Consider the following 15,881-nt stretch of genomic DNA (forward strand, 5'->3'; position numbering starts at 1 on the left):
TGTGTATCTACGGAAGTGACGAGGCTTAGAAGAGACGTCAGGAGACATCATTACAGCCGTCATCACGGAATATTCATTTCTCAGCAAGCTGATTGGGCCGTTGACAAAAAAGGTAAAATTTGACAATAAAACCTATCTAATTTTTAAAAACTATTTTTATTTATTTGAGAAAGAGAGGGAGGGAAGGAGAGAAAGAGGCAGATATAGAAGGAATGGGCACGTCAGGGCCTCCAGCTACTGCAAATGAGCTCCAGACACATGCACCACCTTGTGCATCTGGCTTACGTGGGTCCTGGGGAGTTGAAGCTGGGTCCTTTGGTTTTGCAAGCAAGTGGTTTAACCACAAAGCCATCTTTCCAGCCCTATATTCATCTATTTTTTAGAAATATTTATTTACTTGAGAGAGAGAGAGAGAACTCCTCTACTCACTGCAAATGAACTCCAGACATATGTGCCACTATGTGCATTTGGCTTATGTGGGTTCTGGGGACTCAAACCTGGGTCCTTAGGCTTCACAGGCAAGGGCCTTAACCATTAAGCCATCTCTTCAGCCCTTTATCTATTTTTTTTTTTGAGGTAATCCCAACAGACTGGCCTTTTTAAAATGAGAACAAGAGAGCTAGAGAGACAGAATTGGCACGCGAAGGCCTCCAGCCACTATAATCAAACGCCCGATGCATGCGTCATCTTGTGTGCATGTGTGACCTTGCACATGCATCCCCTTGTGCATCTGGCTTACTTGAGATGTAAGGAGTCAAACCTGGGTCCTTAGGGTTTGCAGGCAAGGGGCTTAAGCACTAATCCTTTAGTCCTTTATCTGTTTTTTTAAAAAAATATAAGGTCCTTTTTATATATTTATTTTATTTATGTTGGGAATTTTTTTTTTTTTTTGAGACAGGGTTTTATGTGACCCAGGCTGGGCTTGAACTCATTATGTACCCAAGGCTATCTTTGAACTTCTGACCCTCCTTCTTTCACCTCTGGAGTGCCAAGATTACAGGCATGCACCACCATGCCCAGCTCATTTGTTATGCTAGTAATTGGCCTGAATGATGAGCCCAGGATCATACCCACATATTTTCACTGGAAGAAAAGTTGGTATCCATTCCTAATGGTTGGTGAGTTATTTCATAAAATCAGCACAAATATAATAAAAATATATAAAACATAACTAATATATATTGATAATATAAATAGTATACATATTATATATATACATACATATATATGTGTGTGTGTGTGTATATATATATATATACACACACACACACATATATATAAAACAGGCAAGAGCATTACACATATGCCTCCATTCACAATTGAAGCATGTTGTGTAAAACTCTGCTGGTGGTCATTCGCCCCCCCCAAGTCACACTTCCGTTTCTGGGTAGGGGGATTCTGTGCATTTGTCTGTGTATACATGCACATGTATGTATGTGTTCATGTGTGCAAGCCAGAGGACATCTTCAAGTGACTTCCATGTTTGTTTTTTTGTTTTTATTTTAGTTTGTTTGAGACAGGATCTCTTGTTGGCCCGGAGCTTGCCCATGAGGCTAGGCTGGCTGCCCAACGGGCCCCAGAGACCGTTCTGTCTCTGCCTCCTCAGCAGTGGGATCACAAACAGATATTATACAAACAGGCCCAGCTTTTTCGCATAAGACTTGGGACTTGAACTCAGATCCTTGTGCAAAAGGCTTCAGTGGCTAGTCACAATATCTCAAAGGGGCCACATCTTTGTTCATAGAGCTTTTATTAACAAAGTTGAATTCCCAAGCCAAAAAAAAAAATTCATAGTAAAAAGGTTTTAAAAATCTTACCCCTATTTAAAGATCCTCCCCAGCAATAAGTAGGAAGAAGCAGACAGAAAGAGTGAACAATTTCCAAGTCCCCATGTATGCAGGTCCTGCCTTAGGTGGCCACAGAGGTAAGTCACTTCCAAAGTGGGTCACAAGTTCAAATCCCTACAGATCCAGAGAGGAACTTGACTGAAGCCAGCTGAACTTAAGTGAACCACCAGACAGCATGACGGTGAACAAGGCAGGCCCACATCTGCTGTGGGGTTGCAGGAGGCAATGGTGGGGTGCTGCGGACATCCAAAAGCCAAGAGAAGGTTGTCTCTACCAGGAACTAGCCTTGGCTTTGTGTCCTGATAGCAGCCATGTTTAACATGCAGTGCAAAGTGGCTGCATTCTTGAATTTTCTATCGAAAGCTAGAAATCTATAATTTTATATGCAATCCCCTGCTTCCTTGACGTTGGCATCTAATCTAAATATTTTTTAAAGTACTGTGTGGGTGGGCCAAACAAAATCTTCAAGTGAACTGTGCCTAGGGAACCCCAGCCGGCTGTTGCTTGAGCCAGCCACAACTCGATCCATGTGTAGGGAAGGAGTCGGGAGGGCTCTTTAACCAATTTGGGGGTCTACTCCTTTGTATGCATTCAATAAAGCTGAGAATTCAAGAGACACCATCAACTTCCAGAAACCTCTAAGAACGGGCTGCAGAATGTTCCAGAGGCATCCTCCACGTCGTCGGTTTATGTAACAGAACCTCCGCGCTGTTCAGACTTTGGGAAATTAACAAGCAAGGAGTGTCCTCTCAGCTTCCCTGGGACAGTGGAACTAACAGGCCACAGATGAAACCTATTCGCCAACTCACAGCACACACTTTGGACCAAAGTGTTCATGACAGGCAGACCAGCCCGTCATAAAACCCAGGTGAGCCATTCCCCACTCACTGTAATGTGACCACAGGGACACTCCGCTCTGGTCACCTGGCCAGAGATCTAGTTTCATGGCAGTTTAAAAGAGACATGACAGATGTTACCCCAAGCGTGACAGGATTCACAGCTGAAGCCCAGAACACAGCCCCTCACATCCAACACTCAGCATGTCATCGCCTGCACGTACACTCAGACTGGACAGTTGGAATGGGCGAAGCAGGCCCAACCCTTCCTTCAAAAGCAGTTCCATTGTGACTGGATCCCCAGATCAATAAAAAAAATTAAAGAGGTGTCAAAAATGCAGTGGGAAAGGGCCAAGTGAATGGTTTCATCATTCCCCAAGACGAAAGCCCTTCTCTGGGTGCTAAAATAAAATAAAAAGTGGAATGGAGCCAGAGTCTAGAAAGCACCAACTCCAAAGGCACCAGGTCTAAGTTCTAGGAGATGAGACAAAACTGTAACTTCTTCATGAAGAGGGAGAGAGGTGAGAATTTCATTCCAGGAAAACAAGGTTTAGTCCTTCATCCAAAATGCTTTTATTGATGAAGGAAAGAAAGCAGGAGGGTTGGGGCTGGAGAGATGGCTTAGCGGTTAAGCACTTGCCTGTGAAGCCTAAGGACCCTAGTTCGAGGCTCAATTCCCCAGGACCCACGTTAGCCAGATTCACAAGGGGGGCGTATGCGTCTGGAGTTCATTTGCAGTGGCTGGAGGCCTTGGCGCGCCCATTTTCTCTCTCTCTCTCTCTTTCTATCTGTCTATCACTCTCAAATAAATTAAAAATGAACAAAAAAAAGAAAAAAAGAAAGCGGGAGGGCAAGCACAAAGCAACTCCAGGATGTAAGGAAGATTTGATTTGCTTCTGCCCACTCAGTTCCTAGCCTCAAATAACTAAACTGTTTGTTGAGTTCTACTTTCCTAGAAAGAAATAGACTGTAACTACAGCAGAGATGGGGGAGGGGCACACGAGATTATCTCAGGTGTGGTCTGAGATGCCCGGACGTGAGGATGTCCCAAGTAATCTCCCGAGAGGTTGCAGCACTTGTCCTGACGTGAGCAAGGTCTCCAACAACGTGAGCACCCACTGAGACGGGAGAGCTCTTGGCCCTTCTGCCCTCTGTCTTAACAGGAGTGAAAGTTCAAAGAAGGCCTTTCTTTTCTTTTTAGCATGTTTGTGTGTGTCTGTGTGTGCGCACGTGCGTGCACACATGCCACAGCACACCTGCAGAGGTCTGAGGAAAACCTCAGATGTCTCTGCTTGTGACAAGGTCTCCCTTGTTGTCTTGTTTTTGCCCTGAATGTATGCCAGTCTAACTGGCCTGCCAGCTTCCGGATTCTCCTGGCTCCACCTTTGCATCGGCATTGTGTGGGTGTTGGGGAATCGAATCCAGGCCAGCATGATTTGCAAGCAAGTGCCTTCAACGGCTGACCCTTCTCCCCAGCCCCAGAGAGAAGTCCCTGATAGTCATTTGAATGCAAGGATATCTCTAAGTCTTGCCTGAACCAAGAACTTTCCTGGTCACTCGTGACTGCAAGAGAATGGCCTTATGAGGAGCAGACACTAACTGTAGCACAATGACTCAAATAACAATGAAAGGTGCCGGTCAGGGTGGGTGGCCAAGGATGCCAGCCAGCACAGGGTAATGGCTGACTTGCTCCTCCTTTTTGGGCACCATCTGCTCTTGGTGGGACTGTGTCTATGGAATCTGAGCCGAGTGGACAAGCAGGTTAGTCTGGGAAGGGCATCTAGTCATTTGGTGTCTTCGGACCTCCAGAGATCAAGTGCACATTCTCTGGAAACATCTGCCTTGCAGAAGCCTGTTTTTATTTTCTGGGCCTAGAGGTGGACAGTGGCTTTCTTACATAAACCGGTGATGGAGTACATCATGTTTGGGATGGCAGGACAGCCCAAATGGCTCATGTGAGGTCTTTAGGGAGGGAGCGGGGACATTCAGAGGCAAAATCAAGCCACTGCTGGGGACAGGAAAGAGTCGGACATACGAGAGGCCCAATTGAGTGACCTGAAGATAGTGGCTCATGTCAACTTCATGGGCTTATCTGTGGGCAAGCAGACTTTTCTGAGCTTTGAAACTTTCTAAGAAGACTCTAACTATCTAGTTGCTGAGTGAGCAAGAGGCAGCCTAGCAGGGTGAGAGGGATCCAGGCTGAGAATCAACCTCCTGGCTCTCCTCCAAAGCCCAGCTCTGCCCTTTCTACCTGCACAGCCCCGAAGCAATGAGGGTGATGGCGACGATGCTGCTGCTGCAGGGGGATGAACAGTGGCTGAGTATGTCCCAAGAAGGACCTTGATGCAATGTTCTCACTTTCCTTTACAAAGTCTAAAGAGTTAGGTGCTGAGATGGCACAAAGACCCGAGTATGGAGACCCCCCCCACCCAGCTCAGGTGCCAGGCACTTTCGCCAGTGTAACCCCAGCACTGGGGAGGTAGAGACAGGGAAGGCCCAGGGCTTGCTGGTCAGCTAATCTAACTTCACCTGGGAGCCCCAGGTTTAGTTAGAGACCCTGTCTCAAAGAATAAGGTGGAGGAGAACAATTGAGGAAGGACCCCTGACGTTGATATCTGGCCCTCACATGCATGTGCACACACATGCACGCACATACCATACACACATACAGGGGGCTGAGGGGATGGCTTAGTGGTTAAAGCATTTGCCTACAAAGCCAAAAGACCCAGGTTTGATTCCCCAGGACCCACATTAGCCAGATACACACAGGGGCTCATGCATCTGGAGTTTGTTTGCAGTCGCTAGAGGCCCTGGAGTGCCCATTCTCTCTCTCTCTCTCTCTCTCTCTCTCTCTCTCTCTCTCTCCTTTTTCTGTCAAATAAATAAATAAAATATTTTTTAAAAAAGAAGAAAAAATAGTTAGGGGCACGGTCATAAGGAACTTGCTCAAGGTTACCACAGAGAAGTGGTGAGGGCAGGTGGAACTCCAGGAAGCCTAGCCAGAAACTCACACTGAGGTTGGACCCCAGACCTGTGATCTCACTGACAACTGGTCCCATTTACCACACAGCAGGTATGCAAGACAGTCTGTCCCCACTGTTTGTAACAGCAAATGATTTCAAAGAACCTGTCCCTACACAAAGATGTGTGCTGCCACCTTGGGCAGAAGGCCAAGGGAGGACAGGACTGTATGGGTTTGCACCTGTTCACAAGTGCCCACAGCAATTCTATAGCGCCAGCTCCCGTGGTGAATGGTGTCGCCCTGCGGGGAGAACTGTTGGTTCTTTAGGAGGGAAGGCGTGAAACACATGTTCTAATTCTTTGAGCCCTGAGGAGGGCCACAGATCTGTGTATGACATTCAATCCACAGCATGGTGGCTAGGAATACAAATTGCCTAAAATACTCCTGAGGAGTACGTACGAACAGAGACAATAATAAAAATTTTAAAAAGCTAAGAATAAAGTGCTTGGCTGGAGAGATGGGTTAGCAGTTAAGAAGCAAGTCTACGAAGCTTAAGGACCCAGGTCCCATTCCCCAGGACCCATGTAAAGCCAGGTGTACAAGGGGCACATGTGTCTGGAATTTGTTTGCAGTGGCTAGAGGCCCTGGCATGTCAATTTCTCTCTCTCAAATAAACAAATCAAATATTTTTAAAATAATAATAAATGCCAGGTGTGGTGGCACACGCCTTTAGTCCCAGCACTGGGGAGGCAGAGGTAGGAGGATCACTGAGAGTTCAAGGCCAGCCTGAGACTACATAGAGAATTCCAGGTCAGCCTGGGCTAGAGTGAGACCCTACCTCAAAAAACAAAAACAAAACAGAACAAAAAATGGAATAAGGTGCTGGGAGCATGAGGACCTGAGTGGGACCATCAGCACCCACCGTGTCGTTTACGCCCAGCCCCGCGGAGGCAGAGACAGGAGGATTCCCGGAGCTCACTGGCCAGCCTTCTCGTCTAACTAGTGAGCTCCAGGCCAATGAAGGCCTTGTTTCAAAATTTAAGATCCGTCGGGGCTGAGGAGTTGGCTCAGCCATTCAAGGTACTTGCCTGCAAAGCCTGATGGCCAGGGTTCAATTCCCCACTACCCATGTAAAGCCAGACTCAAAAAGTGACACAAGCCTCTGTCAAGAGACCCTGATGGCATGACACAGGAAGACCGAATTCCTGAGCAGTGACACTCTATCTTTGGCCTCCACATGCAGCGTGCACATACTCACCCCCACACACACCTGCGTTCACACAGAGACGCACACTAAAATATTGTTTTGAGGGGCTGGAGAGGTGGATCAGTGGCTAAGGCACTTGCTTGCAAAGCCTAACAACATGGGGTTTGATTCCCCAGTACCCATGTAAAGTCAGATGCACAAAGTGGTACATTTATATGGAATTTGTTTGCAGCAGCTAAAGACCCTGGAATGCCTATTCTTTCTGTCTGTCTTCCCTCTACCTCTCTCTCTGCTTATAAATTAAAATATTAAAGAAATTTTTTCTAATGTTGTTAATGGCCTGAGGTACCCTAAGGAGGCTGAGCCTTGGGTATGCTTTGAGATTTGCCCGTGCGAGAGGGACAGGACAGGAGAGGAGGCGGGGGGATCCCACCTCCAAAACCACACTCGCTGATTTTCTTCATCCTCTACTAATGCATTTTCAAAACCTGAGCAGTGTCCTATAAGAAATCAAGGCAATTACATTTTGTAATAAAAACAGGATCTCGCATTTCTGGAGGAAAGCTAGGGCCAAACACCAGGCACGAGGGGACTTGTAATGTGTTCTCACACAGCCTAGGAGGCAGAATTGTAACCACCTCTATCTTACAGCTGGACAGGTAGAATCGTGAGGCCAGCCATTTCCCCAGGGTCACACGGTCAGTGGTGGGCACAACAGTCACAGCCAGGACCTTGGGTCTGTTGGAAGCGTACCGAGCACAAACTGAGAACTGGGAACATACTAAGGGGAAGGTTTAAAAAGACCCAGCAGTGTAAAAAACCAAACAAACAAACAAAAAACCCACCAGGGCAACTGTTACATCATACATGTCCACAGAACTGAGTTGTCCCTCAGCCCAAGACACCTGACCCGTGGCAGGCACTCGGGGAAGACTCTGTGGGAGGTGGCATGGCCGGCTCATCCTGGCACACCCATGCAGCTCTGCCAAGGGCTCCCTGTGTCTGATCTCCATGTGTGAGATGACACTTGGGGCTGTCTTGCCCAGAGGTGAGCAGAATGTCCACATGGCTTCTGTGACACCCGAACACCAGCCCTGTGAGTCACAAGCTTGTAAAAGCATCTGTTACTTATTTGAGAGAGAGGAGAGAAGGGAAGAATGAACATGAGTGTGGGGGGCCTCGGCCACTGCAAAAGAGCTCCAGCCACACGCACCGCTACGTGTATCTGGCTTACGTGGGGACTGGGGAATCAAACCTGGATCTTTTGGCTTTGCAGATAATCGCTAAGCCATCTCTCTGGCCCACAAGTTTTCTTTTTCTTTTCTTTCTTTTTTTTTTTTTTTTTGTTGTTGTCAGATTTTAAACAATGACCACCATGTCTAAGTAGCTAAGATAAGAAGGAAGGTCTATAGAAGGCTGTATGGGAACCCTGGCAGGTGGGCTACCACTGCCCTTACAGCCCTGGATGGTGGCAGGACTCACTGAACAGCTTGAGAAGCCTTATGGCCGCTGCCGGCCACTCCAAGTTCAAATCCTAATGCGCTTTCACACTGTCTGATGATTAGCGGGGGTGAGAAAGCAGAGCCAGAAAGAGGAGGTTAAGCAGCTGACCCAGGTAAGAATGGGAGCCCGTGATACCCAAATCTTTCTCTTGAACACAACACACACACACACACACTCACACACACTCACACACACACTCATACTGCTGCTACTGCTGCTCAGATCCCTGCACAAGAATCAAGGGCTGGATGGAAGCTCAGAAGCCAGCAACTGACTTCACTTGCCACAGTTAAGTGAGCTCCAGCGCAGGGCAGAGGGCTTGCCAATGGGTCTGATGCTATGGGACGCTGGGTGGCCCCGCCGCTGACCATGTCCTCATGAACACAGCTTGGCTCTGGACAGTGAAACAAAGAGCCGGAGTCTGCTCTCACATCTAGGGAGCAACCCACCTACTAGCCAGAGGAACACAGGCAGAGAGATTGTTGGGCCCTCTACCGATGGGCTGCTCCACAAGGGAGAGAGATAAACCTTGATGATCAGCTGCTGGGCGATGAACCACATGATTTGAAGACAACACAGAAGTGTCGCCGTGGCTTCCTTTTGTACAAAAAGACAAAATGGGCCCGTGGAGATGGCTCAGTGTGGCTTCATCATAAGGACCCGAGTTTGATCCTCAGCACCCACATACAAAGCCAGTTCTGGCAAGGCTTGGACCTCAGTGCTGAGGGGACAGGGACGGGAGGATCCCTGTCACTCTGATCAGTCAGTCTGACTGAAAACCAAACCAAAACAACAACAACAACAACAAAAACAGCTGGGCGTGGTGGCGCACGCCTTTAATCTCAGCACTCGGAAGGCAGAAGTAGGATGATTGCTATGAGTTCGAGGCCACCCTGAGACTACAGAGTGAATTCTATGTCAGCCTGGGCTAGAGTGAGACCCTACCTTGAAAAACCAAGAAAAACAAACAAACAAAAATCCCAGAAGCTCTGGATTTAGTAAGATTCTGTTTCAAGGGGAAGACACTGGATGTCTTCCTCTGGTCCTGAATGTGTGCACACAGGGTGGACACATCTGCACATACATGTCCATATTCCAGACATACACACCAACGCATGCCTGTACACACACACACACACGCACACACACACAGAATGAAGGATTAGAAAGCAGAAGATTGGCCACACTTACAGAAAGGCCAGAAGGACATGTGGTGCTTTGGGGTGCTGATAACATTTTGATGAGGTGGACCCTGGTGGGACAGACCTGTCCCAGGCTACCTAGGAGACCAGGGGACAGGATCACAAGTTCATAGTCAGCCTGAGCTATAGAGTAAGTTCAAGTGAGAGCCTGTCTCAAAATAATGACTTTAAAAAAATGGCTGGGGATGTAGCTCAGTGGCAAGGACCTGGGTTCAATCTCCAGTATAGCAAAAAAAAAAAAAAAAAAATCTTTTAAGATTCAAGCTGTGGACTGGGGAAATGGCTCAGTTAGCACAGCCCTTGCCTTGTAAGCATGAGAACCTGAGCTTGAATCCTTGAAACCTAGATAAAAATCCATGACAAGCCGGGCATGGTGGTGCACACCTTTAATCCCATCACTCAGGAAGCAGAGGTGGGAAGACCACCATGAGTTCAAGGCCACCCTGAAACTACATTGTGAATTTCTAGCCTGAGCTAAAGTGAAATCCCACCTCAAAAAAAGAAAAAAGAAAGAAAGAAAAAGAAAAGAAAAAAGATCCATGTCAAAAAGCCAAGCACAGTGGCGAACAACTGTGATCCCAGCACTGGGGAGGTGGAGGCAGGAGGATGGATCCCTGGGGCAGGCTGGCCACCCTGTCTAGCCTACTTGGTGAGCTCCAGTGAGAGACCTTGTCCCAAAGGAGGCATCTGAGAGGAATAACACCTGAGGTTGTCCTCTGACCTCTCCGTGTGCACATACACACACACACACACACACACACACACACACACACACGCACACACACACGCACACACAAAAGATAGCAGCTGCAATTTGAGGGTGACCCACTTGTGACATATGCTGACACACCACCCTAGTGATTTTTTTTAGCTGGATGTTAACATATTTCATTATAGAGCCAAATATTCAAGTTCATTCAATCACTGTGTCTCAGTGCATAATGATCACTTCCTGTGAAGAGCGAGAGCAGAGTCTTCCTCACACACAGCACCACGGCCGGGTTCCAGCCATCGCTGAGACCACATCCTTTCTCCCGGGGAGGTTTATACAACAGCTTTGAGCATGTCCTTTGGGTCAGGCCCACACTCCTGCCCCCACGGTCCTCTCACCTGTGGCTGAGACCTGAGGGCACACTCGCACCCCAAAGCCTGTGGTAGACCTGGTGGGGATTTGGCCCAGTGACCCCTAAACCACAGTTCAGCTATGGGATCAACATGGCTCCCAGGACAAATCACAGATCACATCTCGTGGTAATCACATCCGAGTTTCCCTTTCCTGGTGCCTCTCCTGCGGGCCTGAGCCTGGGCACAGAGCCTGCAGTGACCCCTTGGTTTTGTGCACCAAGGAACGGGTAAGGATTAACAAGGACACCCAGATCGGTCACAGCCGGGCAGTACTAGCAGCATCTTAAACAAGCGCACTCAAGGAAGGACATAGATGGCATGACTTCTGCAAAGCCAACCTCAGCTCCACCTCCTTCCTGCCCAGGACTCACCTTCCCCGAAGCTGGCTGCATCCAAAATGAATGACATTTGTCCCCATACTCTCCCACAGACCCAGTCCAAGACCCCTGCAGGCCACAGAGAGTACTGAACCCTGAGCACACCTTTGGTAAACTTATTTTTATTTTTGTGCATGTGCCCTGTGTGGGTATGCATGTGTGTGTGGGGGGGGGGGAGGATGCTATGTGTGAGGGCACACATGTGCCACAGCATATGTTTGGGCCTCAGGGGACAACTTTTGGGTTGTTCTTTGTCTTTCCACCCCATGTAAGGCAGGGCTTTTCCTCTCTGGATCTCACTCTGTTATTCTTTGCTGCACTCACCAGAGCTTCTGGTAACTTCTCCTGGCTTCACCTCCCAACTCACTGTCAGCACACTGGGGATTAACAGTAGCTCCTCACAGCTTCCAGTTTGTGTGTGTGGGGGGGGGGTGTTGCTGGGGAGGATTGAACTCAGGGACTCAGGCTTAAGTGGCCTTAGCTGAGCATTTCACACACTAAGCCATCTCCCCAGCCCTGTAAGTATGTTTTAACCTAAACATGCAAAACCTATGACAATGCTTAATTTATAAACCAGACCAATGAAGATACCAACTGATGATAAAACAGATCCATTGTGGCAGTAAGAACGTTGTGTGAATGGAGTCTGCTAACGAAAGCACTCATCACCAGTCTTTTATGTGGGGTGACGGAAAGGGTGGAGGGACCAGCATCTCTCCGGTCTGGAGACCAAACCAACACCATCCTAGGGGGTTCTGGGAAACCCCTGCTCTGCTTGGGCACTCATTAATTCATAAAGCAGCCCTCCTCCAGTGGGGTCCCCAACTCACACGAAAGAGAGGCCAGTCGCAGCTATGATCTGCTACCATTGGGCTTCCTGCTTGAAGGAGCTCTCTGCACTGCAACCCTCTTTAAAACAGGCATCAGGGACTGCAGAGATGGCTCAGCGGTTAAGCGCTTGCCTGTGAAACCTAAGAACCTTGGTTCAAGCCTTGATTCCCCAGGACCTACGTAAGCCGGATACACATGGGGGCGCACACGTCTGGAGTTTGTTTGCAGTGGCTGGAGGCCCTGGTGCACCCATTCTCTCTCTCTCTGTCACTCTCAAATAAATAAATACAAATAAACAAAAAATGTTTTAAATAAGCATTAGGACTGTATCTCAGCCATTCTGGGTGTGCACAATCCAGGGACAGATCACACTTGGGTTTCCTTCACAGACACAGCAGTGATCCTGACAGCCTGCACTTGGTCATTGGTTCCATTAGCTGTGAGGCTATCAGATGGGTACACAGGGCAATGTGGCCCTTCAGCAAGTGTCACCAGAGGTCTTTTCCTGATGAGTGTGGGGTGGCTTTTAGGTTGAGAGTTTTACTAGAGAGAGGAGATAGCTGCTATTAGAAGTCAGGGAACTCCCAGAGAGCCTGACTCGTCAGCAAGACTTGGCCTCAAGAAAAAGTCAACTGAAGCCAGCACTGAGAGCATTCTTGTTACTGTCCGTCTTTCTTGCGCCCATCCCCACTGCTCCGGGGTGCTCTGCCTCGCTCCCTGTGCATTCGCTGGGTTCCTAGGAGCTAACTTTCCTCTGCCATTGAATTTTCAGGGAAGAGGTTTAGTGTCTCCAATCTAAAAATTCAAAACGTGGGCTGGAAAGATGGCTTAGCAGTTGAGGCATTTGCCTGGGAAGCCAAAGGAGCCAGGTTCGATCTCCCAGGACCAATGTAAGCCAGATGCACAAGGTGGCACATGCATCTGGACTTCGTTTGCAGTGGCTGAAGGCCTGGTGCATCCATTCTCTCTCCCTCTCGACTAAATAAAATAAAAATTAAATTTAAAAAACATTAAAAAATTCAAAATCCAGGCATGGTGGCGTATGCCTTTAATCCCAGCACTAGGGAGGCAGAGGTAGGAGGACCTCTGTGAGTTTGAGGCCACCCTGAGACTACATAGTGAATTCCAGGTCGGCCTGAGCTAGAGTGAGACCCTACCTCGAAAAAAAAAAATTCAAAATGTCCCCCAAATCTAACTTTTTGAGTATACAAATGATGCTCAAAGTTTTTTTTTTCAGATTTTTGGGATATAGGGATGCTGAACTTGGACTGTCTTATGCAAGTATCCCCAAATCAGAACCACTTCTGGGGTTCTGGATAAGGACTGCTTTGGTGGCCTGCAGGATGCCCATGACCTATGAGGTAGAACTGGGGTAGGTGGCCAACCGGCCGTTTAGGTTTCCTTAACCTATTCAGAAACTCCCAAATTTCTTTTCTTTTCTCTTTTCTTTTGCCCCTATAGCCTCAAAGATAAAGGAAAACTACCCTACCTACCCCGCCCTCTCTTCCTTTCAGGCGCACCTTGCTGATCTCAAGGAGTGTGCCCAGCTCAACCTACCTTTCCACCCCAACCCCTTCCCGGGCGGGCGCTCTGACAGCCACGCCCCTGGGCAGGCCCTGTGCTCCCAAACCTGGACACCAGTGGCCCTGCCTGAAGCCTGCTTGTGCCCTCTTCTTGGCCCTGCTGCCCCCTCAGCTGGGCTCACCCGGCTGACGGAAGCCCACTACCGTCTCCCATCAATGGCCCTGTGTCCTGCCAACACGTGCCCGAGCCGCCTGCGGCCACTCGCATGCCCTCGTTCATGCCCCTTCTGAGAGCCCCTTTCAAGGGTCTCGCTCCTTCCTCTCGTTCTCCGCCCCTCCCCCACGCACACAGAGGGCCGCAAGTGGGGTCCCACCCCCCACCCCACCCCCCCGGACACACACACGGGAATGAACAGAGGTTCCCTTTCCTTCCTTTTTGCTTTCCTACTCTCCTTCTAAATCTGGCCGTGGAAAGAGTATAAGCTATGAAAAAGACCCTGGTCGTGACCTCAGGGATACTCCCGTGGCCAGGACTGCCTCTAGTAGAGAGTGGCTGGAGGGGACATCTGAGACTGTCCTAGCCCCACCCCCAAAGCTCCCGTGGGGAGATGACATATCAAAACCCTACAGGAAATTTTATTCAGGCCCCTTAAGTTAATATGGGGACACTGAAGCCCCGAGAGGTGGAAGGCGGTCAGGTCGTACTGTGGGGCTTTGGGGCAGGGGTGTCTGAAGTCACCCTCTTTAGGGGCAGTGAGCAAACGGATGTCTTACCGTCATCCAAGTAGGTCTGGTCCAAGTTCTGCTCCTGTTTAACCGTCACCCCAGCAGGCAGGGCCTCCTTCTGCTCGCTGACCGGGGGTCCGTTTTTGGCTGCTCTTTGGCTCGGGGCGTTCTGCTGCTGGATGACGGTGGGGTAGGAGCCAGGGCTCAGCCGCTGACCTTGGCTGATGGGAGGGGGGCCTGGCCTGGCCGAGCCGGGGCTGAAGTTTTCACAGTATATGATATGCTGGAACTCTTGGTGGCCCCCGCTGCGCAGCTGCTGGTTGGTGGGAGAGTAGTGGATCACGGGTGAGGCCTGCTGGCTGGTTGGGGACGTGTGTGGGTGGGTCGAGCTCTGGCCCTGACCCTGGCCTTGGCCCTGCGAGCCGGCATGCACCAGCACAGAACGGTGGGCATCAGGCAGGCCCAGGGGTGCTGCCAGGAGACCCGGCTGCTGGTAGCCCAGCAGGCCTGGGCTCAGGCTCTTGCTCCGCTGGTACAGGACGGCTGCGGGGTTTTGCTGCTGGTAGCGGGCATCCGGGGATGAGAGCCCCGAGCGAAACTGCTGGCAGGGGGCCATGGTGGCCACGAGGCAGGAGGGGGACTCGGCCAGCATCGGGTGCTGTGGGTAGTACGGCTGGCTGCCCAGGCCCCCGTGGGCGGGGGTGCAGATCAGAGAGGGGTCGTACTCGTCGCTGGGCTCTGTCTTGATGGCCGGGACTGTGGGAGAGAAAGGCATTGGGCTGCAGCCACCGGTGAGCTGGGCAGGCTCACAGAAAATGGCATGCAGTGTCGCGGGGTGTGGGACCACGGTTGGCCTGTCACCCGTTAGCGTTGAGCCAAAGGCTCCCTGTGAGATTATCTTCATTTGGCAGCATAAACATCCCAGGGCCAAAGTCAGGGGAATGTTCAATGGCTTTTCCCCCAACTTTGGAAAGGAGGCGGGTGGGTATGTCTCAGTCCTGGAACCTAGACAGCCTCTTTCCCCCAGCAGAAGCGTGGAGAAGAGCTGGTGTGATGAGCTCTCTCCTCCCCTCCCCTCCGCCCTGGCACTTCCTGTCCCCATCCCCGCTCCTGTTCCTTCACACCACCTGCCGCCACTCTGGTTCGCCTTCCCTGTCCGCGTGACAAGATTTGGAGGCACACCTCTGGGTGTGTCTGTGAGGGCGGTTCCAGAACGGTTTAACTGGGGATGGAAGACCCCACCCTGAATGTGGGCGCACCATCCTGTGGGCCATGAAAAGGAGAGAGTGAGCCGAGAGGTGGCATTGGTCTCTCTGCTTCCTGACTTTGGACGCAATGTGATCAGCTACCTCAAGCTCCTGCCTTTCCACCAGGGACGACTGTACCCTCTCAAGCCAAAACAAACCCTTCCTGCCTTATTTATTTGTTTATTTATTTATTTGGAGGCTGGGCTTCCTGTAGTGACCTTGATCTGATCCTCCACCTTCCCAGTGCTGGGATTACAGGCCTGAACCTGGTTTTGTGCAATGCTGGGACCAAGGCCAAGGCTTCATGCAGCCTAAGGCATCGCTCTACCAACTGGGCAACAGCCCCAGGCGCCCTCCAAACCCCTTCTTTAAGGTGCTTCAGTCGGGTATTTTGTGACAGCAATGAGGAGAGCAACCAAGACCCTACTTATCTGGTAGTTAGTCACGTGCCAGCTGGGCACCCTGTCCCCAGGTGGCAGCTGTTCCCTCGGAAGG

General features: G+C 49.9%; 1 protein-coding gene across 2 annotated transcripts in view; it reads right to left on the minus strand.

Annotated features, from left to right (window-relative positions):
* Nfatc2 (nuclear factor of activated T cells 2) overlaps positions 1–15,881 on the minus strand; it is a 139,020-nt gene that overhangs the window by 22,760 nt on the left and 100,379 nt on the right. For both annotated transcript variants that reach the window (XM_045156291.1, XM_004663859.2), the window contains one exon: positions 14,188–14,895. In XM_045156291.1, coding sequence (XP_045012226.1) covers positions 14,188–14,895 — 708 coding nt within the window. The remainder of the gene's footprint in view (positions 1–14,187; positions 14,896–15,881) is intronic.

The sequence above is a fragment of the Jaculus jaculus genome, chromosome 8 (assembly GCF_020740685.1).
Source record: "Jaculus jaculus isolate mJacJac1 chromosome 8, mJacJac1.mat.Y.cur, whole genome shotgun sequence".
Classification (NCBI taxonomy): domain Eukaryota; kingdom Metazoa; phylum Chordata; class Mammalia; order Rodentia; family Dipodidae; genus Jaculus; species Jaculus jaculus.